The 24,849-nt window shown below is 40.1% G+C and overlaps 1 protein-coding gene across 4 annotated transcripts; it reads left to right on the forward strand.

Moving 5' to 3' along the window:
* Positions 1-136: 136 nt before the first annotated feature.
* etv3.L (ETS variant transcription factor 3 L homeolog) lies at positions 137-24,849 on the forward strand. 4 transcript variants are annotated; one of them, NM_001086922.1, is given in 5 exon segments: positions 137-517; positions 8,535-8,597; positions 11,787-12,024; positions 17,187-17,302; positions 22,030-24,725. In NM_001086922.1, coding segments are annotated over 4 exon segments (1,572 nt in total). In that variant the 5' UTR covers positions 137-517; positions 8,535-8,551; the 3' UTR covers positions 23,202-24,725.

Genomic DNA, 24,849 nt, shown 5'->3' on the forward strand with positions numbered 1-24,849 from the left:
GTAGCTTAGTTTGCAGAGCAGCCGGAGGATTCAAAGGTAGCGTGTTCTCTTGCTGCATACTTTTGTATGGGGGAGGGCTGGGGGGAAGGGTGCAGCTGATGGAATGGCTGAGTCAGAGGATCATTGAGGAGTAGAAGAGAAGCACAGGAATCTTCAGCTCTGCAGTCAATGATTTCTTCTATCTGGGAAGAAGGCACTTGTTGCTTGAAGAACTGATCCAGGAGATGAGAACAGAGCGACCAATTCCTACGTGTGCAAAAACCATACTGACAGCGTAGAGGACGCTTATAGGTAACAACCGGTTGCTAAGTGACATCACTAACGTACGTGACGTCACGAAACAGGAAGTTTGAACCTGAAGAACAGCAAGTGGAGGCACGCTCGCAGGGGAGAAGAAGATTTTCTCTGCCGCAAGATGGCGGCTGCCCCTTGGACTACAGGAGAAAGCTGGAGTTTACGTTTTTTTCGGTTTCCTTACTAGAAGGCAGGATGCAGTCGTGTATTGGATGTTACTAAGGTAAGTTCATTGATTGGGGCTGGGTTCTTTAAATGGTGGTACTGGTCCTTTAAGCATATAGATCAGTGCTATAGCAGTAGTGGGCTTTCTCTGTTTTAAAATATGTATTTTGCAAATCTACAGAAATCCTATGGAGCCCCTGAGCAGGGTAAGGGCTGTAAAAAGCCAAGCAGAGCTGAGTCTGGCTCATGGGCCTTATGTAGAACAGCTTCAGCTTAGCTCAAACAGGTATGGGACCTGTTATCCAGAATGCTCGGGACATGGGGTTTTGTGGATAATGGATCTTTCCATAATTTGGATCTTCATATCTCATACTAGAAAATCATGTAAATAAACCCAATAGGCCGCTTTTGCTTCCAGTAAGGATTAATTATATCTTAGTTGGGATCAAGTACAGGTATGGGATCCATTATCCGGAAACCCATTATCCGGAAACCCATTATCCAGAAAGGTTGTCTCTCAGACTCCGTTTTATCCAAATAATGCACATTTTTTAAAATGATTTATTTTTTCTCTTTAATAATAAAACAGTATCATGTACTTGATCCCAACTAAGAGACAATTAATCCTTATTGGAAGCAAAACCAGCCTATTGGGTTTATTTAATATTTTCATGATTTTCTAGTAGGTATGAAGAGCCATTTTAAAGAAAGATGTTTTTCGGAACGCCCCAGGTCCCGAGCATTCTGCATAATAGGTCCTGTTTGATTATTACAGAGATAAAGGAAATCATTTTAAAAAATTTGGATTATTTGGATAAAATAGGGAGACAGCCTTTCCATAATTAGGAGCTTTCTGGATAACTGGTTGTACTACAGTTGTTTTGCAAGGAGCAACGGCCATAGACCAGCATGTTTTGAGCAGTATGTTGCTTTGGGGATATCATTTTAACTTCGCACTGTTAGTTCCATACAAAAACTCAAGTTGTAGTAAGTGCCCTCCTTCCAATCTAATCCTGGGACTCTAAAATACAAGCAACAAGTCTGAATGTATCATTTCTGTTGTTGTCTTGTGTCCCTGAAACGGCTAATGTGCCTTATTTATATCCCTCAAGAATGCAGGCTGTTCCGACTTGTGAATATTTAACCAGATTATGTGTTCCTGGTTGACTGCATTGCTGAACATCTTGTTGCTATTTACATAAGGCATGTGCCTCCCTAGAAAGCCCTGAAAGCTGTGCGAGATGTAATACAGTATTACTTCCTTTTACTATCAACACAAGTGGCAGGAACAATCCGGTACTCGCTCGCTCTTCCCTTACCCTTGGATAGAAAACTGGGTGAGGTTTTGCCTCTTATTTCTTTCCGCTCTGCGTAGTAATTCCCTTCGCTGGTTACTAACATTGTGGAGACGAGTTGAGTAGGGTATGTATGTTTTTTTCCCTTCCTCTCTGAATGCCGTTGAGTATAGTACAGGTATGGGACCTATTATCCTGTTATGGTCGGGACCTGGGGTTTTCTGGATAACAGATCTTTCTGTAATTTGGGTCTTCATTACCTTAAGTCTACTAGAAAATCATGTAAACATGAAATAAACCCAATAGGCTTGTTTTGCTTCCAATAAGGATTAATTATATCTTAGTTGGGATCAAGTACAAGCGACTGTTTTATTATTACACAGAAAAAGGAAATCTTTTTAAAAAAAATTGTATTATTTAGCTAAAATGGTCCTGTTGGATTATTACAGAGATAAAGGAAATCATTTTTAAAAATTTGGATAAAATGGAGTCTATGGGAGACAACCTTTCCATAATTAGGAGCTTTCTGGATAATGGGTTTCTCGATAACCAATCCCATACCCGTATTGGGACTTTTAAAAGGAGAGGTGTTAAAAAAAGGCATTTTTAAAGAATCTTATGGTTATATATTTTGATGAAACTGAAAGAATTGTCCTGTAGTGTACCAGAAAAAAACTAAGGGTCTCCTGGATGATGTTGAACTGTAACTACGAGGGTTGCAGGGAGGGACATAGGTTACCTTCAGCCTTCTACGGTGCTTACAAGCTACAACACAGATGGAGGGCCTTGATTAAAGGAGAACTAAACCCTAAAAAAGAATATGGCTAAAAATGCCATATTTTATATAGTGAACTTATTGCACGAGGCTAAAGTGTCAGCTTGTCCAGCAGAAAATGAGATTCCCCTGTAATATAAGCTGATGCTACAGGTTTGCTGATTATTAAATTCTGATGCTAATTGCACTGGTTTCTGTGCTGCCATGTAGTAATTATCTGTATTAATTACTAATCAGCCTTATATTGTGACATTTCTATTCTATGTGTACTGTATATTGTGAGTGGGTCCCTAAACTCAGTAAGTGACAGCAGCACAGAGCATGTGCAGTGAATCAGCAGAAAAGAAGATGGGGAGCTACTGGGGCATCTTTGGAGACACAGATCTTTACTGCTAAAGGGCTGTGGTTGCCTTGGGCTGGTACAGAAGCACAAAACATAATGTACAACATTTCTACCTACTTCTTTAGTTAGGCTTTAGTTCTCCTTTAAAGTGGCAAACAAGAATGAAAGGTTGACCAGCAACATTTCTGGACGGGTAATTCCGGAGCTTCCACCCCATGTGTTTCCTGTTATGAGAAGTTTCCTTTTAATGGTAATTGGAGTAAATCTTTACGGAAGACTTTCCTACGGAGCAAAGGTCACTCTCTACCATTAACCCCTGGATGCGTCTGAAAATGGCAAATCACTGTGCTGTCACGGAGTGAGCCAGCCAGGATGAATTAAGGAGCGAGATGTGCACAGTTTAGGCAAAGTCATGAAATGAGGCTGGATATTTCCAATAAGGGGATTAGTATATACTGTAGGATCTGGCCAAGCTCTGATCCTATGCTGTTGTTTCTCTTTATAAAACTGCTGTCAGACCCTTTCTTGGAACCCTGTGCTCCGTCAGGACATCCACAAAGGAGAAGTGGAGCTTTTAGTAAACTGGTGTGAAATTCCAACTCGTGTCTCTGACACCGATTGATCCATCTGGGCGTCCGTGTGTGAATCCAGTAGCTAGCTTGTCTCATGTACTTCACATTTCTGGTGCAACATGGAGCTTTGTGTCTGTGTAACGGCAATTGTTAAATCCCATCGCAGCCAATGGTTGTCCAAACACTATATTCCTCTTAAAGGGGTGGTTTGCCTTTAACGTATTTTTAGTATGTTATAGAAAGACATATTCCTAGCAGTTTTGCAGTTGGCCTTCATTATTTATATTTATATTTTTTGCCTTCCTCTTCTACCGCTTTCCAGCTTTCAAAGGGAGGGACTCGCCCCAGCTAGCAAAAAAAACATTGCTTTGTGAGGCTACAATTTTATGGCTCTTGTTAAAGGAGAACTAAAGCCTAACTAAAGAAGCAGCTAGAAATGTTGTACATGATGTTTTGTGCTTCTTTACCATCCCAAGGCAACCACAGCCCTTTAACAGCACAGAAACCAGTGCAATTAGCATCAGAATTTAATAATCAGCAAACCTGTAGCATCAGCTTATATTACACGGGAAGCTCATTTTCTGCTGGATAATTAGTGACGAGCCCTAAGCTTAGCTTCTCAACAGCCAATCAGAGCCCACTGAGCATGTGAGTGTCACAGACACTTTCCAAGATGGTGACCCCCTGTGACAAGTTTGAAGTCCTGGATCATTGCTGCTATTGACAAGCTGAAACTTTAGGCTGGTGCAATAAGTTCACTATATATTAGCCATATTCATTTTTTAGGATTTAGTTCTCCTTTAATTGTTATTCCTTTTCTACCTATTCAGTCCTACTACTATACTTCTTCCAGTCTATTATTTAAACCACTGCTTGGTTGCTAGGGAAAATAAGACCCTAAATGGAGATCTGCTGAACAGACAGCTAAATAACTGAAATAACATTATAGAAAGACTAATTGCAAACGGTCGCACAATATCGCTGTTAACATCCTACTTAGGGGCGGATTTTCAAGGGTCGAATTGAGAATTCGAAATTCGAATCGTCAAGTTTTTTTATGGTCAAATTCGACTAGTGAGTTATTCAAATTCGATTTCAGTCTTTCAAAAAATTTTTTTTTCAATATTTATCATACACTCGAATCGACTATTCGCCACTAAAAACCTGCCGAATTGCTGTTTAAGTCAATGGGAGGCGCTCGGGCATCAATTTGTAGTTGTTTGCAGCCTTCCTGACATTCAGGTCTATTTCGGAGAGTTTTTAAAATTCGTTTTGAGTTTTCGGGTCGATCCTGTTCACCCGAGTTTAAAAAAGTCGATTTTTATAATAAATTTCAATTGGTCGAATTTCGATGGGAGTTTAAAAAAAACAAAAAAAAAAACAACTCACATGAATTCGAAATTCGACCCTTGATAAACATGCCTTTAATTTAAAGGTGAACTAAGTTTGATAAATGATCCCAGCCTCTTGATCCGTTGACTTTGAGTTGCAGTGCTACATATCTCTCCAAGGTGCTAGAGGCTTCGTTGACTTTTTTGCAGGAGCCGGAATGTCAAAGGTTGTAGCCCTGTGGCTTTTCTGCGAGACATAGACAGAGACAAAAAAAAGAGGACACTGGCTGTCTTTTTTTCTTTACATGGGATATTGTATGTGATCCCTTCATGCTTGTAGTCTTGTTTGTTCTGCGACACAATATCCAGCTTTCCTGTGTATTTCCCTACAGCTTCCTTGTTTTGTTTAAACACATGCCATTGATAGTCTGGAATTGTTCGGCTTTATAATAGGGTGTCAGGGTTTTTTTTTTATAGCAGCAGATCTGTTTCACAAACACTCATTGAAATTAGAGGCACTGTCGCTCTTCTTTCAATAAAGAGCTTGGCAAAATAATGATTCCAGTGCCTATGTCTGCGCTGTTAATTCAATAAAACAGCCGGCACGCTTCAGTGCTTTATTACACGTTGCATGCTGGGAGCACTTGCCAACAATAGCCGACATAGAAGTTGCAAATCTCTGCTTCAGATGAACTAGGGATGCACCGAATTCAGGATTCGGCTAGGATTCTGCCTTTTTCAGCAGGATTCGGCTGAATCCTTGAGCCTGGCTGAACCGAATACAAATCCTAATTTGCATATGTAACGTAGGGGAGGGTAGGGAAATCGTGTGCCTTTTTGTCACAAAAGAATAATTTTTTCTACTTTTTCCTTCCATGCCCCTAATTTGCAAATACAAATTAGGATTCGGTTCAGTATTTGGCCAAAACTTTCACCAAGGATTCAGCCATATCTAGGGTTGCCACCTTTTCTGGAAAAAAATACCGGCCTTCCTATATATTTATCATTTTTCCCTATTAATAACATTGGGATCAACCATCATTTTTACCGGCCAGGCCAGTAAAATACCGGCCAGGTGGCAACCCTAGCCGTATCCCAAATAGTGGATTCGGTGATTCCCTAATATGAACTGATACTACTATTAAAGTGGTTGTTCACCTTTAATATAACTTTTAGGGGCACATTTACTTAGCTCGAGTGAAGGAATAGAATGAAAACAACTTCAAATTTTGAAGTGTTTTTTTGGCTACTTTGACCTTTGACTATGACTTTGATTCGAACTAAAAATCATTTGACTATTCGACCATTCGATAATCAAAGTACTGACTCTTTAAAAAAAACTTCGACCCCCTACTTCGCCAAGTAAAACCTACCGAAGATCAATGTTAGCCTATGGGGAAGGTCCCCTTAGGCTTTCTAACAATTTTCTGGTCGAAGGAAAATCGTTCGATCGATGGATTAAAATACTTTGAATCGTTCGATTCGAAGGGTTTTATCATTCGATCGTTCGATCGAAGTATTTGTGGTAAATCCTTCGACTTCGATATTCAAAGTCGAAGGATTTTACGTCGACAGTCAAATATCGAGGGTTAATTAACCCTCGATATTCGACCCTATGTAAATGTGCCCCTTAGTGTGATGTATAGAGTGATATTCTGGGACAAATTGCAAATGGTTTTCATTTTGTATTATTTGTGTTTTTTTGAGTTATTTAGCTTATTTTTCAGCTGCTCTCCAGTTTGCAATTTCAACAATCTGGTTGCTAGGGTGCAAATTACCCTAGCAACCATGCATTGATTTGAGTAAGAGACTGGGATATGCATAGAAGAGGCCTGAATAGAAAGATAAGTGATAAAATTTAGCAATAACAATAGATTTGTAGCCTTACAGAACAATTTTTTTAGATGGAGTGACCACCATTTGAAAGCTGGAAAGAATCTGAAGAAGAAGGCAAATAATAATAAAAAAAAAACTATAAGCAATAAATAATGAAGACCAATTGAAAAGTTGCTTAGAATTGGACATTTATAAGATACTAAAACTTATCTTGAAGGGGAACCACCCACCCTCTCTAGCAAAAAAATGTTAATTGAATATACCGTACTAACTAATAATTTCCAGTTGCACCTGCTGCTGCCTCATTGACTTTAACATAAGCTAATGTGTGTATGTCTAGTTAGTTAATGTGACCTGCTGCTAGTTAAAGGTTTGTTGCTGCTTGCTTAGCAGTCGGGCAGTGTTAGTCCTTTAGCAGACTGAATAGTTGTGTGACTGCAAGGAAGGAAGCGTGTATACTGTGTGTTTCCTCTTGCTGATAAAACAAAAGAGGTCACATACAGATCTCTTAGAAAGACCACACTCACCTGTAGTTACTCGGTGACCACATTGTTTATCCTTTTATACAGAAAACCTCAGCTATTAAGAATTTCTTACTGTGAAAAGGTTAAAATGAAGCTGCTGCGGTGAAAGTAAATGTTTGGACAAGTCCAAAGGGCTTACAGAATAGCATTAGTGTGTTGACTTGCAGTTGATTGCACCCCTAACAGCTGACTATACCCCAAGCAGGTGACTGTACCCCCAACAGTTGACTGTACCCCTAGTAGTTGACTGTACCCCTAGCAGCTGACTGTACCCCTAGCAGCTGACTGTACCCCTAGCAGTTGACTGCACCCCTAGCAGTTGACTGTACCCCTAGCAGTTGATTGTACCCCAAGCAGCTGACTGTACCCCAGAACAGTTGAATGTACCCCTAGCGGTTGACTGTACCCCTAGCAGTTGATTGTACCCCAAGCAGCTGACTGTACCCCAGAACAGTTGAATGTACCCCTAGCGGTTGACTGTACCCCTAGCGGTTGACTGTACCCCTAGCAGTTGACTGTACCCCTAGCGGTTGACTGTACCCCTAGCGGTTGACTGTACCCCTAGCGGTTGACTGTACCCCTAGCAGTTGACTGTACCCCTAGCAGCTGACTGTTCCCCTAGCTGCTGACTGTACCCCAGAGCAGTTGAATGTACTCCTAGCGGTTGACTGTACCCCAGAGCAGTTGACTGTACCCCTTCCAAGATAGATAGTGACTGAACCAGACTTAAAGGAGAAGGAAAGGCTAAAAGTAAGTAAGCTTTATCAGAAAAGTCTATATAAATACACTAGTAAAGCATCAAAGTAATGCTGCTCTGAGTCCTCTGTCAAAAGAAACACAGCTTTTATAGTGTACACATGGGCTTCTGTATCAGACTTCCTGTTTTCAGCTTAAACCTCCAGGGCTAGGGCTTGAGCATGCTCAGTTTGCTCCTCTTCTCCCCTCTCTTCTCTGCTGTAATCTGAGCCCAGGGATATGAGTGAGCAGGGAGAGACTCAGGCAGGAAGTGATGTCACACCAAGCTAACATGGCAGCTGCTATCCTAAACAACCAGATATAGCTTCAAGAGCTGTTTATAGCTTGTGGCTGATCTATTGGCAATAAACTGCTTTGGTAGCTTTCCTTCTTTAAACTACATCTTCTTGTTTGCACAGACAGGAGTTTTGGCAGCTGCAGTATGAGCATAATGTAAAGTGAATCTCTTTAACCTTTTCCACCCCCCCCCTGCTTCTCCCCTCGAGGGATGACTGTTATGTTTTACTGTAATGGGTGTTCAGGAAGGTGTATCATTTCTTAACATTGCTATGCATTTTTACTATCTGTTTCCTGAACTGATTGCACTGCAGCACTGGACTACTTCTTCACCTTTGAGAAATATTTGGTCTTTTTCCTTAAACAGCAAGAAGAGAAGGAAATATGAAAACTGGCTGTAGCATTGGGGAAAAGCCTAAAGGAGGGGGAGGTAAGTGTGCTATGCTTGTACAGTATTTTGCTAACGTTTATTCTTTGTAAGCATGTTCAGATCCTCAGGATCGTCTTTTTTACATTAAAGGTAATGTCTACCTCTCTACAGAGGGCTAAGCATTTGCAAAACAAACTTTATTTCCCTTGCTTAAAGGGCTTGTCCACCTTCCAATCCTTTGTTTCAGTTGGTTTTAGATCAGCAGAAATACATTTTCGAATTACTTCTTATTTTATATGTGCTAACATTCTTCTAACATTGAAGTGTAAATCTAATTTTTCACTTTTCTAAAGTAGCTCTGGGAGGGGGGGGGGTCGCCGACCCTGTAAATTGATACATTTAGGTGATCCATTTCTTGTCTATGTCCCTGCTGAGCAGAATCCTTGAGTTTTATTAAAGGCAGCTGTTAGAATTGATACAATAAATGCTCGGAGATGCTGCTGAGAAATGTATTAACTAAAAATGTTGCAAAATTGTAACAGTTCGGAATCGGCACCTGAATCACCGAACTGCCAGACGCAAATACCATTCAACTTAAAACTTCGAATTTTGGGAAAAGGGTAAAACAATGGAAAGTAATTGAAAAAAAATCTTTATTTTTGGAGTTATTTATTAAGCTCCGAAAGATTCAGATTTTTCGGACCTTAAAAAGAAAAGAAAAAAAAAAAAGAAGAACTTCGGACTTTTCTGGCAAAGGTCCGAAGTTTGCCCAACCTATTTTTTTGAATGATAAATAAGGTCCATTCGGGAATTCATAGTTGCTCTGATTTTTATTTTAGAAATACTGAGATAAATCCGGAGCTTGATCAGTAACCCCCTAAGTGTTTGGAAGGTGAACAACCCCTTTAAAACTGCTTGCACTTACCCTGCAAAAGACCCCAGGGTTTTAGGGCAAACCCAGTCAGTACACATTCATTTGCATTACATTCATCCTATTGGATGCCAAGACCATTTGCTATGCAAATAAATAAGGACAATCAGCGTATATGCAGTAGCCATGGATAACGTGCTTCTGGTCTTTGCATCTGGGTAGTGGAAGAGGGGGTCAGCGACCCCTTTTCCATCCATGGACAGTCGGCAAAGGAAGAGGGCGTACTTTCAAGTGCTTCGCTTTGCGAACAGGTGGACATTTTTAACGTAAGAGTGCACAAGGGGTTTAAAGAGTGGTAACCATACCCAGCTAATTGGTGCGGATTACTTCCCATTACAGGAGCATAACACTCCTAGATACTTTTTTATTTAAAAGAACAGTTCAGTGTAAAAATAACTCTTCAGTGAGTTTTTTTGATCCTCAACATGCAGCTCAGATTCAAAAGCAACAGTTATGATCATGTGCCCCCCCTCAAGTCACTGATTGGTTACTGCCCGGTAACCAATCAGTGGAAAGCAAGAGAGCTGAAAAGCAAGAAGTAGTGTTCTGGCTATTATGTTAGACATCCAGTCACTCCAGCCTTTATACATTACATTTTTGCCTAAGTAACTATATTAGAAACATTTTTTATTTTGCACAGCCTATCTATTTTTACCAGTTTTTATTTTTACACTGACTTGTTCCTTTAACTGTTGTTCCTTTAAGAATTTGCAGGTTATATGGTTGAATAGCAGACTGGTTTCCTCTATTTCAGTGGTTGTCCGACCTTTTCAGTGTTGTCCCTCTTGGAGGCTCAACCTTTGTCAAGGCTCCCCCCTTATCAACACAGTTCCTAATAAATCCCCCTATGCACTGACAGATGTAAACTGCCGATCAATTAAGTTGACAGTTAATTAGGCAGTGTATGGAGCCCTCTGATGGACTTCCCAACCGGTTACCTGCCGAAATTAGACCAGATGTCGATTGGGTGGGTTTAAAAAATCCTGATCCTCGATCTGACCGCCCGTATTGTTCTTGGGATCTGATCACAATCAGTTTAGCCCGATATTGTCCATCTCAAGGCAGATCTCCCTATGTATGGACAGCGTAAAGGGGTGGTTCACCTTCAAGTTAACTTTTAGTATGTTATAGAATGCCTTATTCTAAGCAACTTATCAATTATTCTTCATTATTTATTGTTTCAATAGTTTTTTAAATAATTTGCCTTCGTCTTCTGACTCTTTCCAGCTTTCAAATGGGGGTCACTGACCCCATCTTAAAATAAAATGTTCTGTAAGGCTACACATTTGGGGGTTTATTTATCAAGAGCCAAACCTATCTCATTATTTCTAGGATAAAAATCCAAGCACCTCCGGATTCCCAAATGGACCTTATTTACCATTCAAAAAAAAAGTTCGGGCAAACTTCGGAGCTTTGCCCGAAAAGTCCGAAGTTTTTGGACTTTTCCGCAAAAAACACACATTTTTCAGACTTTTTGGCCCAAAAACCCTGAAATCATTGGATATCGGTACTGACAGCAGCGCAGACATGGCTTTGCTTTACATTGTTTCTGCTGTCCTTTTATTGAGAAGAATGTAAACCCTTTATTTGATCTAGTTGTTTATCTTGTTTTTTTATAAAAAATATTATATTATTTTTAAGAATGTAAACCCTTTATTTGATCTTGTTGTTAATCTTGTTTTTTTTATAAAAAATATTATATTATTTTTAAGAATGTAAACCCTTTATTTGATCTAGTTGTTAATCTTGTTTTTTTATAAAAAATATTATATTATTTTTAAGAATGTAAACCCTTTATTTGATCTTGTTGTTTATCTGTTTTTTTTATAAAAAATATTATATTATTTTTTATTGTTTATATTTGACTTGTGCACGCAAGTAGTCTGTCCACAACTCCTAGTGGGATATCTCTGTTTTGTATGGGGGAAGCCTGATGAGGGAAATGTCTACCTTTTTCTATAGTTTTATTTTTATCTCAATGTTTGCTACTCCTTTGCTTTGCTTATGTCTGTCATTATATAGTTTGCTGATGAAACCCCTTTCTATTATTACCACGGAGCGATATTAGTAGATAAATGTAACATATGGTCAGAGTGTCAGCTCTTTTCAAATACGCCCACCGTTCTCTATGCTGGATGTTTGTCTGATGCTGCCATTTCTAATCTATCTCTGCTCTTCTTTTTTTGTGTACATGTTCCTGCTTGATTGTTTTTTTTTTTTTAGTTTGCCATATTTTTGTCTTACATTTCTTTTGCCGTCACCCGTCCCTTTTTTTTTTTTCTTTTGTACATTTATTTTATTTCTTTAACAATCTGCAGGTTACCACTTCCCAGACTGGGCGTACAGGGCGGAGTCAAGTCCCGGCTCCCGACAGATACAACTATGGCATTTTATCTTGGAGCTGCTGCAGAAGGAGGAGTTTCGGCATGTTATTGCCTGGCAGCAAGGGGAATATGGAGAGTTTGTGATCAAGGACCCGGATGAAGTGGCCAGGCTGTGGGGCCGGCGCAAATGCAAACCTCAGATGAACTACGACAAACTGAGCCGAGCGCTAAGGTGAGGAGATAATGTTTTTTACTCCCTGTAGGATTCTTTTGCTTTTATAAATTATACGTTGATTGCATGGAAATGGGCAGTAACACCTAAGAAATGCTCAAATATACATCAATGTTGGTGCATTTTAAAGGTGGGCTGTCAATTTGCATTTGCTTCCCCTTGTTTAAATAACTTTCATCTCCTGTATTACAATAACCTTCCAGCTAGCAGTGTTTTAAGTCCTGTGTTATAGGGATATTCTGAGACAATTTGCAATTGGTTTTCAATTTTTATTATTTGTGGCTTTTGAGTTATTTTGCTTTTTATTCAGCAGCTCTCCAGTTTGCAATTTCAGTAATTTCAGGGTTGCTAGGGTCCAAATTACCTGAGCAACCATGGTTTAATTTGAATAAGAGGCTGGAATATGAATAGGAGAGGCCAGAATAGAAATATAAGTAATAAAAAGTAGCAATAACAATAGATTTATAGCCTTACAGAGCATTTGTTTCCAGGGGGTGTTTTAATTTGAATTAACTTTTAGTCTCACGTAGAGAGAGATATTCTGAGATAATTTGCAATTGGTTTGTGGCTTTTGACCTATTTCGCTTTTTATTCAGCATCTCTTTAGTTTGCAATTTCAGCAATGTGGTTGCTAGGGTCCAAATTACCCTAGCAACTATGCATTCATTTGAATAAGAGGCTGGAATATGAAAAGGAGAGGTCAGAATAGAAAGATAAGTAATAAAAAGTAACAATACATTTGTGGCCTTGCAGAGCATTTGTTTTGTGGTAGGGGTCAGTGACCCCCATCTGAAAGCAGGAAAGAATCAGAAAAAGTAGGCAAACATTTCAAAAACTATAGAAAATCAATAATGAAGACCACTGGAAAAGTTGCTTATATAGGGTCTAAATTACATATTATTTATATAAGCCACTGGAATATGAATAGGAGAGACCTGAATAGAAAGGTGAGTAATATAAAGTAGCAAAAACAATACATTTGTAGCCTTACAGAGTATTTGTTATGAGGTGGGGGTCAGTGACCCCAATCTGAAAGCAGGAAAGAAGTGGAAGAAGAAGGCAAATTTTTCAAAAACTATAGAAAATAAATAATGAAGACCAAGGGAAAAGTTGCTTAGAATTGTCCATTCAATAATATACTTTATATACGTTAACTTAAAGGTGAACCACCTCTTTAAGGTCCCCATACAGGAGCAGATATAAGCTGCCGACAGATTGTCTGGATCTTATTGGGCATTGTATGGGGCTCTCCAACAGTTTCCCCCGATTGATATCTGGCCAAAAGTCTTCCAGATGTTGATCTGGCAGGGTTAAATAAATCCCATGGAATCGCATAGGTTTGTTGATGCAGTCCTCAATCAGATCACCCGTATGCTCAACGTTGTGAACCAATTGTTGGACCCTAGAGCATATCGGGCAGAGATCCGGTCATTGGCGACCTCTCTACATATATGGCCACCGTTACTCTACACTGTTGGCTCACAATGGCATCAGCAGGGATAGTCCTTAGAATTTATTTCCCACTTGACTTATTGCTTATGTGACAGTTATCACTGGTTAAATACATGGAATGCTAAATAGTCCAACCCGTGATCATGTGACCTATTGGCCATATCATTTTACATTTAATGGACAAATCTTGTGCCTATTAATTCATTGTATTTTCATGAAAATTCAATAAAAATAATTTTAAAAGAAAGAAAGAAAGGAGAACTAAACCCTAAAAATTAATGTGGCTAAAATGCCATATTTTAAATACTGAACTTATTGCACGAGGCTAAAGTTTGAGCTTGTCAATAGCAGCAATGATCCAGGACTTCAAACTTGTCACAGGGGGTCACCATCTTGGAAAGTGTCTGTGACACTCACATGCTCAGTGGGCTCTGATTGGCTGTTGAGAAGCTAAGCTTAGGGCTCGTCACTAATTATCCAGCAGAAAATGAGCTTCCCTCTCTGTAATATAAGATGATGCTACAGGTTTGCTGATTATTAAATTCTGATGCTAATTGCACTGGTTTCTGTGCTGCCATGTAGTAATTATCTGTATTAATTACTAATCAGCCTTATATTGTGACATTTCTATTCTATGTGTACTGTATATTGTGAGTGGGTCCCTAAGCTCAGTAAGTGATAGCAGCACAGAGCATGTGCAGTGAATCAGCAGAAAAGAAGATGGGGAGCTACTGGGGCATCTTTGGAGACACAGATCTTTACTGCTAAAGGGCTGTGGTTGCCTTGGGCTGGTACAGAAGCAAAAAACATAGTGTACAACATTTCCTTTTGTTAAGCTTTAGTTCTCCTTTAAATGGAGGTGATTTGCCCATGGCAGTAACAATCTCTGACATATAAAGGAATGTAAGCTTAAATGAGTGTGCTTGGAGCAAATCCAACAGGTGTAGAGTAGTTTGGTGTGAAGAGCTATGATTAGGAATGTAGTGACTTGGCCTGCAATTACCCATAATGCCACTTACATAATCCTGGGTGTTGCTACTTTTGGTAATTGTGAGTGGAAGGTATGCTGCTTGCAGTCGGAACTCCCAGTTTACACTCATTCCGCAGACATTTAACTCGTTTTGCAAGTGAGTTGTTCCAGAAATCTGTACGGCCAATAAAAGGCACACATACAGGTTAGAAGCAGGACTCCTATACTGGGAGCTGCAGTTAAATCACTAAAAGTCTACAGGGTGGGCCATGCTAAGTAAAAGTGGGATTTTACTTTAAAATTAATGTATGATAAGGGAGACCATGACACGCTGAGACAATTTGCATTTGGTCTGATCAAATACAGCTATGGGATCAGTTATTTGGAAACACTTTATCCAGAAAGCTCTGAATTACAGAAAGACCGTCTCCCATCGACTCCATTTTATCCAAATAATTCCAATGATTAAAAAAAATTTCCTTTTTCTCTGTAAACAGTAGCTTGTACTTGATCCCAACTAAGATATAATTAATCCTTATTGGAAGCTAAACCAGCCTATTGGGTTTTATTTAATGTTTACATGATTTTCTAGTACACTTAGAGGCACATTTATCAATGGTGGAATTTCAAACTTTTTAAAAAAGTTTCAAAAGTTTTTTAAAACTCCCATGAACTCGAAATTCGACCAAACTCGGGTGAATAAGAGCAACCCGAAAACTCAAATCGAATTCAATTTGAGTTTTAAAAACTCGATTGTCAGGAAGGCTGCAAACAACTCCTAATAATTGATGCCTGGACGTCTCCCATTAACAATCCAAATTACAGAAAGATCTGTTATCCGTTAAGTCTCAGGTCCTGAGCATTCTGGATAATGGATCCCATACTTGTACCACTGTTTGGTTGTCACCTAAGAAGCACATTTTAAACATGATCGGAAGTAGGAAGAACTTGTCGGTAGTCTTCTCATGGATCTGGGTAAAGATGTTGGCTCTTTTACAGTTATTCCTTGTGCAGCTGACAGCTAGATACTAACTGCCTTGTTATTTCATATGGAAAAGGTCGAATACACTGGAAAAGGTAGAATACACTGAATGAAAAGGTAATACACTGTAAATGGCTTGTTTGGTGTTGCCCTAATAAACCTCAGCGACCAATCAGATATGTATGCTTTACATTTTCCAACTACAAGACTAGTGAAATCTGATTGGTTGCCTGTGTTTAAAAGCCATGCTGTGGCATTCACTATGCAGGCCAAGGTAGTTTGCTTTTAAAAGAGTGGTTTACCTTTAAGTTAACTTTAAGTATGTTATAGAACGGCTAATTCTTAGCAACATTTCAATCGGTCTTCATTATTGTTTTTTTTTTAATAGTTTTTTGCATTATTTGCCTTGACTTATTCCAGCTTTCAGGGGTCACTGACCCCATCTAAAAAAACAAATGCTCTGTAAGACTACAAATATAGCGTTATCAGTACATTTTATTGCTCATCTTTCTATTCAGTCCCTCTCCTATTCATATTCCAGTCTCTTATTAAAATCAATGCATGGTTGCTAGGGTAATTTGGACCCTAGCAACCAGATTGCTTAAACTGCAAACTGCAGAGCTGCTGAATAAAGGGGTAAATAACTCAAAAGCCACAAATACAGAGAAACCTCAATTTTACATCCCCTGATTTTAAGGGTAGGATTCCACAGGCGATTTCCACGAGATCCGATGCACTGCGCAAAAACGCAAGTATCATGTAGGATGCGGCAAACATAAGATGCAGACGCAGCGTGCAGGGTTTGCATCCGACAGTCGTGTCACATCGGATCAGCGCTGCAACACCATCCGACAATGCTATTACTTACCTTATTTCTGGCGCATCCGACGTTATGCCTGCTCAGAAAATGAGCTTCCCCTGTAATATAAGCTGATGCTACAAGACTGATTATTAAATTCTGATGCACTGGTTTCTGTGCTGCCATGTAGTAATTATCTGTATTAATTACTAATCAGCCTTATATTGTGACATTTCTATTCTATGTGTACTGTATATTGTGAGTGGGTCCCTAAGCTCAGTAAGTGACAGTAACACAGAGCATGTGCAGTGAATCAGCAGAAAAGAAGATGGGGAGCTACTGGGGCATCTTTGCAGACACAGATCTTTACTGCTAAAGGGCGGTGGTTGCCTTGGGCTGGTACAGAAGCACAAAACATAATATACAACATTTCTAGCTACTTCTTTAGCTAAGCTTTAGTTGTATTTTAAAATTCCTTTGTACTATAAGGCTTATGGCATACAGCAGGGATCCCTAACCTTTTGAACCCGTGAGCAACATTCAGAAGTAAAAGGAGTTGGGGAGCAACACTAGCATGAAAAATGTTCTTGGGGAGCCAAAAGGGCTGTGATTGGCCATTTAGTAGCCCCTATGTGGACTGACAACCTACATAGAGGGTCTGTTTGGCAGTACAACTGTTTTTTATACAACCAAAACTTGCCTCTTAACCTGGAATTCAAAAATAAGCACCTGCTTTGAGGCCACTGGGAGCAACATCCAAGGGGTTGGAGAACATGTTGCTCACGAGCTACTGGTTGGGGATCACTGGCATACAGTATAGTCCTCCCATTTTTAATGTAGTCTGAAAATGTTAATTACTTGCATTCTTTATTGTCACTAGAAGTCTACCAAAGCTCTTCAAATTCTCCATCACCGTTTTTTAAACTTTTTTTTTTTGTTGTTTTTTTTTTAAATTTCAGATACTATTATAACAAGCGGATCCTGCATAAAACAAAAGGAAAGCGCTTTACCTACAAATTCAACTTCAACAAGCTGGTTATGCCCAATTATCCTTTCATCAACATCCGACCTAATGGTAAGCTTTGAAACGATGACCAAAAGCTCATGGTTTCTCCCTTTCTTGTATTCCCCTTACATATCCACCAATAGTTCTTGCACCCGAGTTCTGTTGTAAAGAATGAGCTTCCTTTTATATGTTCTGCAAATTCACTAGAGAAACTCTTGTACCACCCACTGGTTCTTTCCTGTTACACATACATTTATATATATATATATATATATATATATATATATATATATATATATATATATATATATATATATATATATATATATATATATATATATATATATATATATTTATATATATATATATATATATTTATATATATATATATATATTTATATATATATATATTTATATATATATATATATATATATATATATTTATATATATATATATATATTTATATATATATATATTTATATATATATATATTATATATATATATATATATACACAGGTATAGGAGCAGGTTGAGCCGATGCAACACGACTGTCGGATGCAGACACAGCGTGCAGCATCTGCATCTGTCTCGTCGGATCGACACTGCGACTTCATCCGACATTTCTATCTTACCTTATTTCCGTCGCGTGCGACTTGACGCAGGCGTTTTGTCGCACCGAAAACGTCCGTGTAATCCTACCCTTACTGTTGCCTCATTTCTGTGCTTTTCATAAAACATCAAGGCGACTGATACATGTTGGTCAGTTGGGTTTGATATTGTGCACTCATTGGTTAAAGGGATTCTGTCACATGTTTTTTTTTTCAAAATTCATCAGTTAATAGTGCTGCTCCAGCAGAATTCTGTACTGAAATCCATTTTTAAAAAGAGCAAACAGATTATTTTTTTATATTTAATTTTGACCTCGGCTAGACATATTGTCAGTTTCCCAGCTGCCCCCAGTGATGTGACTAGTGCTCTGATAAACTTCAGTTACTCTTTACTGCTGTACTGCAAGTTGGATTGAAGAAATTACCAGCAGCACACTGTTAAATTTGCAATAGTGCTCAGTGAAGAATTTATTCAGACCATTGCATACAAAAAGGCAATGTTTCGGGGCCTACCAGGACCTTTATCAAGCATTGATAAAATGCATTGATGTGACCCTATGACAGTATTGGGACTTCCGGTACAGCACCTGACACAACAAAAGTGTTTTATTTTGGGAGGTGAGCGCTCCACATTTGTGACTGTGTACTGCAAGTTGGAGTGATATCACCCACTCCTTTCCCCCCCCCCCCAGCAGCCTAACAACAGAACAATGGGAAGGTAACAGATAACAGCTGCCTGGTAGATCTAAGAACAGCACTCAATAGTAAAATCCAGGTTCCACTGAGACACATTCAGTTACATTGAGTAGGAGAAACAACAGCCTGCCAGAAAGCAGTTCCATCCTAAAGTGCTGGCTCTTTCTGAAAGCACATGACCAAGCAAAATGACCTGAGATGCACCTACACAAATATTATAAATTAAATAAAAATACACTTGCTGGTTCAGGAATGACATTTTATATGGTAGAGTGAATTATTTGCAGTGTAAACAGTGTAACTTAAAAAAAAAATCATGACAAAATCCCTTTAAATGTTTAGGGCCAAAACAACATGGAGCACTTGTATCTGTTCAGTTTTGCTCTCCCCTTGCGTTGGAGCCATTTATCTGTGGGGTCAGGTGACCCATGGTGGTACTGCATGGGCAACTTCTAGTGATAGTATGTGTGATATTCATAGACTACCTTGTGACCGAAACTGTTTAACAAGGAAGCGTGTAGGTGCAAGTCCGATCAGCATTCATTTTTTAAAGGCGCTGCCACCCATATTTTAGCTACAGCCTACACCTTCCCCCTAGGCACGCAGAGGACTAAAATGTGCAGAAGATCAACACATCTGAATTTTAGATTTTTTTTTTCTTCCCCCTTTCCTGCTATGAGCAGAACACACAGGAAACACAACCTGTTATGAGAAGCTAAAATCCGGTTTCATTTCTGCTTTGCAGCATCTGTTGAACCAGATCAGGACAGGCCCAGGGCAAATGACCAAGCTGCAGTTTTGGTTTCCCCTTTCAGTGTGTATCTGTGTTAAAATATGTTTAAAGATGGTCAGTATTGTAATCCTGTAAACTTGCTTTAAGCTCAGCACAGGAAAGCAGGAAAGCCAGATTCCGTTTTGGAGACTTGGATAAACATGATGTAGGATCAGAATGCTGCTGTTCGGCTGCTTACCCACTCATATAGCTATAAGACTTTGCTGCATTTAATGAAAAATCATTCTATGTAAAGCATTCTGAAAACAGAAAGTATTTACATGCCTCATGCTATACACATAGCACTGCCTTCATACTAAAAATTCGATTTTCAACTCTCTCATAAGGCATTATGGGTGGAGACATGCAAATCACTCCTTTATGTCTCTTGCCATCTACTAACTCTGCATAACAGAACCGCTGGTTTTAAAGCACAGATACAGCCTAAGGGTAGAACTACATGGGCGATTTTCGGTGCATGTCCTTCCTTTCTGACGCGATGCGTGGGCGTTGCGTCGGATGCGCCGAATCTAATGTAAATAATACAAATGTCGCACGTACAAGCTGATCCCATCCGAAACGACGTCAGATGAAGATGCAACATGCAGCGTACACATCCGACAGTCATATCATGTCAGATGCAATCAGCGAGCGACATTTGTATTACTTACATTAGAGTAGGTGTATCCGACGGGACGCCTGCACTTCGTTGCGTCGGAATGGATGTACGCGCACCGAAAATCACCCGTGTGGTTGTGTCACAATCGCCGCCCAGAGCAGTTCCAGGAGCTCCGGGCGGCGTGTCCTCCCCTGCCGGCGTCGCTCCCAAAATGGTGGCGCCCATGGCCGCCACATGGGTAGCGGCGCAATGACGTCGGCGCAAGGACGCCAGTGACGTCACAATGGCGCCAAATTCAAAATAAAAACGCTACCAAGACGCCAGAATGGCGCCCAAGTATAGGAAACTTTCCCTGAGGTTATCCTGGGTTCCCTGTGTGCTACTTTTGCTATAATCCTGTTCCTGATTATTATCCTGACCCTTGCCTGGACTTTGGACTTCGCTGTTATGTGCCTGCCCGTGAACTCTTGCCTGGATTCTGACTACTCCTTTGATTAACCCTTTGGACACCACGACCTTGCTCCCTCAAGAGGGCTTCCTCCTCGATCCTGACTACCTCCCTGGAGGGAGCTCCCGGCTCCCTGACAGGTTGTACCCTTATAGTTCAGAGCCATATATCCAAACTTGCAGACAGCCTGTTTCAAACTTGTTCAATCTCATCAGTGCAACATATTGGAACATGGCTTTTGAGTGGGTAAAGGTGGCCATACACGGGCAGATTAAAGCTGTCGATATCAATCCTTTAGACCAATTTGGCAGCTTATCCGCTTGCATGGGGGCTTCTGAAGAGACTCCCCAATCAATATCTGGCCAAAAATCTGGCAGATATAGATCGGGCAAATATTCCTGCTATTGAGGACTGCACCGGCTAGTTGATGCGGCCCATTGCCATTGTTATAATCCAATCATTTAGCCCTAGGGCTGAACGATCGGATTAACCGGATATCGCTCTGCCGTTGGTGGAAATATCAGGGAAAGATCTCGACCTCGCTAAACAAGCGGATCTTATAGTGTATGGCCGCCTTAAGACTTGGAGAACAAGTTGGTTCCTCAGCTTCCTGAAGGGCTTTTTTGGCTCTTTTTAGCCCATCTCGCCCTAACCAGTTTGGTCCCTCTGCTTCTAAAGGAACAGTTACATCAAAAGGTGTTTTAAAGTAATAAAAATATAATGCAGTGTTGCCCTGCACTGGTAAAATTGTTGTGTTTGCTTCAGAAACACTATTATTGTTTATATAAATAAGTTGCTGTGTAGCAATGGGGGGGGTATTCAAAGGAGAAAAGACTCAGGTTACACAGCAGCTCTGGATAACACAGTGGTGTTATCTGTTATCCACTATTTAACCTGTGCCATATAGTCTTTTTTCAATTTCCACCATTGATACACAGCAGCTTGTTTATATGAACTAGAAAAGTGTTTCTGAAGCAAACACAGCAGTTTTACCAGAGCAGGGCAACACTACATTATATTTTCATTACTTTAAAACACTTAAAATTTTTGGTGTCACTGTTCCTTTAAGCCCCGTGTTAAAAACTGCCATACGGACTTACAAGCAGTGACCTCCCAAGGTAAATCATGGGTTATTTTACGACCCCTTACATGGGACCCCACTACGGTTAGTATGTAGTGTAGAGCGAAGCGGAATGTTTACCTCCACTTTTTCACCCCTCACCTGCCTGCCGTAATGCTGCCCAACTATACCTCCTTGGTGGAGTTTAGGGCTTTAAACACAGCATATTCACATAAGAATCTAACTCTGCAGCATTCATTGGTTGTTGACTTAAATGATTGTTGAACATTCACTGGGCTCCATGTACTCCCAGGGAAATGAATGGCCGGAGGCAGATACTCCCTTAACAGGGATCGATCACTCAGTAGAATAATACAAAATTGTTAAAATCTCGCAGGATTCCTTAACCATCTTCCTGCCTTTCTCTTGCAATACCACACACACATATGGAGTTGAAAGAAGCCCACCGTTCTATATGGCTCTTATCTACTACATCACAAATGCATCTTTAAAGTGATATCTGTATTTCTTTTCCCATTGTCTAACATATATTTGCATTATAGCTGTCTCTATCTCTTTGTTGCCTTTTAGGTGCTGTCCCACAGAGTGCTCCGCCGGTTCCAAGCGCATCCTCGCATTTTCACTTTTCTCCACTAGACTCCCCCAGTGAAGACGCCAAAGGAAGCCGTTTCTCTGGCAACTCCACTGCACAGTCCAGCCGTGAGTCGTTGAATGAGGTCACAGATCGCAAGACAAATTCTTCAGAACAAGATGACGCTTCCTCCGATTGGCGACGTAACGCAGACCTCATGGCTCCTCGTAATCATGTGGGTTTAGGCCATCCTGCTCTTCAGAAGCACAAATCTGATCTCATGCTGCCTGTTTTTTCCATGCCAGGAATGTATGCAGACCCCCACAGCCCTTTTGCAATGTCTCCTCTGCCTGGCCGGGGTAGCCTCCTGAATTTACCCATCTCACCTGCCTTATCTCTCACTCCGACTGTTTTTTCCTATAGTCCATCACCAGGTCTGAGCCCTGCTTTAAGTGGCAGCTGCTTTAACTTCACCACTGAAGAGATGAAACACTACCTGCAGGCCCAGGCTTGCTCTGTTTTAAACTACCACCTCAGTCCACGGACTTTCCCAAGATTCCCTGGTTTTATGATGGCTCCACGTCAGCCTCATTTTCCTCCAGAGGAGCAGTCATCGTTCCCCATCAAGTTGCAGCCCCCACCAATGGGACGCAAAAACAGAGAACATCATCAGAGCCAGGAAGAGATTCAGATTACTCTACAGCAAACACCTCTTGCAACTGCCATGAAGGTGGAGCCAATTTCTGATGATGAACGAACCTCAGACGATGATCTAGACTCTTCAGCGGAGAAAGATTTCCAGAGTGATGAGGAAGATGACTCGTTCTCTCCAAGAGAAGACCCTAGTAAGCAAGGGCATGCCTTTATCAAGCCGGCTACTCCATCTTGGACCCCGGTTTCATCTGCATCTTCCAGACCTTCTTATCCGAATGTGGGTACAGTAGATCCCTCAGAATCAAATCGAATAACAAAGGACTTTTCTATCGATGCAGTTACAGTGGAAAAGAAAGACTCTCTTCCCCCAAAGCTACGTCTGAAACGCCTGTGGAACGGCGATCGTCAGGCAGAAGTTGCAGAGGACAGAGGAGAGTGCAGGAAAGTCAGCTGCATTGTTAATGCTCTCAGGTCTCCAGTCATCCCTGCAGAAACCAAGGCAGTGACTGATTCTTAGTAATGGCGAATGATATATTGGTCTATTCCTGTTTATGTAGAACTGCTACAGAATGGTTGAGTTTTATTGATTTCCAAACTTTCCTAATAGCGGATCCTTATTTAGTATTTTTTTTTCTTATTTTCAGGGTGGACAATACCTCGAATACACAGGGGATGACTTAACTGTACAAACTGAAGACCTGAGTGTTTTTTTGCTTTTATTTTTGCCTTTTCTGGTGGTGACGTAAAACATTCAGTAGTAAAGAGCATTTTGATTGGTGGTTTTGAATCTCTCTGCTTAAAATGGCTCAGGAAAGCTCTTGGAATGGATGAATCTTGCACTTGGATTTTCAATTCTGGTCTTTGGGTTTATTTATATGTTATTCATGATGTCCCCCCCCCCCCCATTCTTCTGGAATATATTGACTGCTTAGTTGTGTTTAAGGAAGAGCTCAGAAAAGTTAATACAGTTGGGCAACATCTCCGTTGTCTCATATTAATTGACTAGGGGAAGAAGATGAAGACAAGAGGCCAGATTTTATGCCAAAATTATTCACTGGGTACAGAAGAGAATACCTCATATTATGGTGATCCACTTAAGAGGGATCAACAACAAGTGGGCAGATCAAATGAGCAGGTAGAAGATAGTTCCAGGCCAATGGTCTCTGGATCAGGAGATTTAGTTTTTAATTTAATACAGCAGTACTATTTACAAATATACCTCCTGTGCTCAAGCCACTTCTTTGGCCTGTAAGAAAGTGATTTATTGCTGCAATTCCGTCACTTTTTATTGGAACCCTGCAGTTGCATTGACTCAGTGTTTGTATAGGCGATGAATAATTCCTGTGGGGAAGTCGAGGAAGCGCAGCTTGCAGTCTTTATGACCTACGGGAAGTAGAGTTTAGAGAAATCGTGGATGGTGGGAAGAATTGGAACACAAAGCCTTTCAGTCTGCGATTTTTTTTCCCACACCACCGTCAGTTTATACCCTTAAACACGTATACATCTAACTCTGGTATGTTAATCATAGGATCTGATTCTATTATATACAGATTTGCTTTTTTTTAACTCCTGCTTTCCCTTTGTATTGCCCAAATTGTTTCTAACACAAGAGATTCCACAATGCCCTGATATCTACATCTGCCTTTTCCCTTACCTGTGACATGTTTAACGGAATGTCAAAAAGGAGGTTTATTTTTTCCTTTTAAAGACCTGTCAAATCCTGTTTGGTTTGGACATAAATTTTACTCTTTGTAGAGGTATTAAGTTGCCTGGGCCTCAGGGACTAATTAATCTTCATGATCTGTGGCAGGTGAGTCTGATCCCTTGTCATTTAAGCCCTACATAGGAAGGTGCGTAGCACATACCAGAGTCGATGGAAAAATCATATGCGTGCTCCTTTGCACATGTCATGTCCTCGCCGGTGCCTCTATGCACTGATAGGACTATACTTGCGAATCGATAGATTTTGTTGCCTTGATTATAATACCTCTTTTATAGTTGGAATATAAATCAAAGTATCCCCCTCCAAAAAAAAAAAAAATATTGATACCTGTTTTTTTTTTTTAAAACAAATCTGTAAATATCTATTTTTATTAGTGAATTTGTATTTTTCTAAGTAAAGCTACAAGTATTTTATTAAAGCAAGAGCACAGCTCATCTTTGGA

Source organism: Xenopus laevis, chromosome 8L (assembly GCF_017654675.1).
Source record: "Xenopus laevis strain J_2021 chromosome 8L, Xenopus_laevis_v10.1, whole genome shotgun sequence".
In the NCBI taxonomy this organism is placed as follows: domain Eukaryota; kingdom Metazoa; phylum Chordata; class Amphibia; order Anura; family Pipidae; genus Xenopus; species Xenopus laevis.

Bases quoted from the DNA above. Each gene is read 5' to 3' on its own strand.
- etv3.L (XM_018228645.2), top strand. From the start codon at position 8,552: ATGAAAACTGGCTGTAGCATTGGGGAAAAGCCTAAAGGAGGGGGAG. The intron at 8,598-11,786 runs GTAAGTGTGCTA...AACAATCTGCAG, and splicing joins AAAGCCTAAAGGAGGGGGAG to GTTACCACTTCCCAGACTGG. The intron at 12,025-17,186 runs GTGAGGAGATAA...TTTAAATTTCAG, and splicing joins AAACTGAGCCGAGCGCTAAG to ATACTATTATAACAAGCGGA.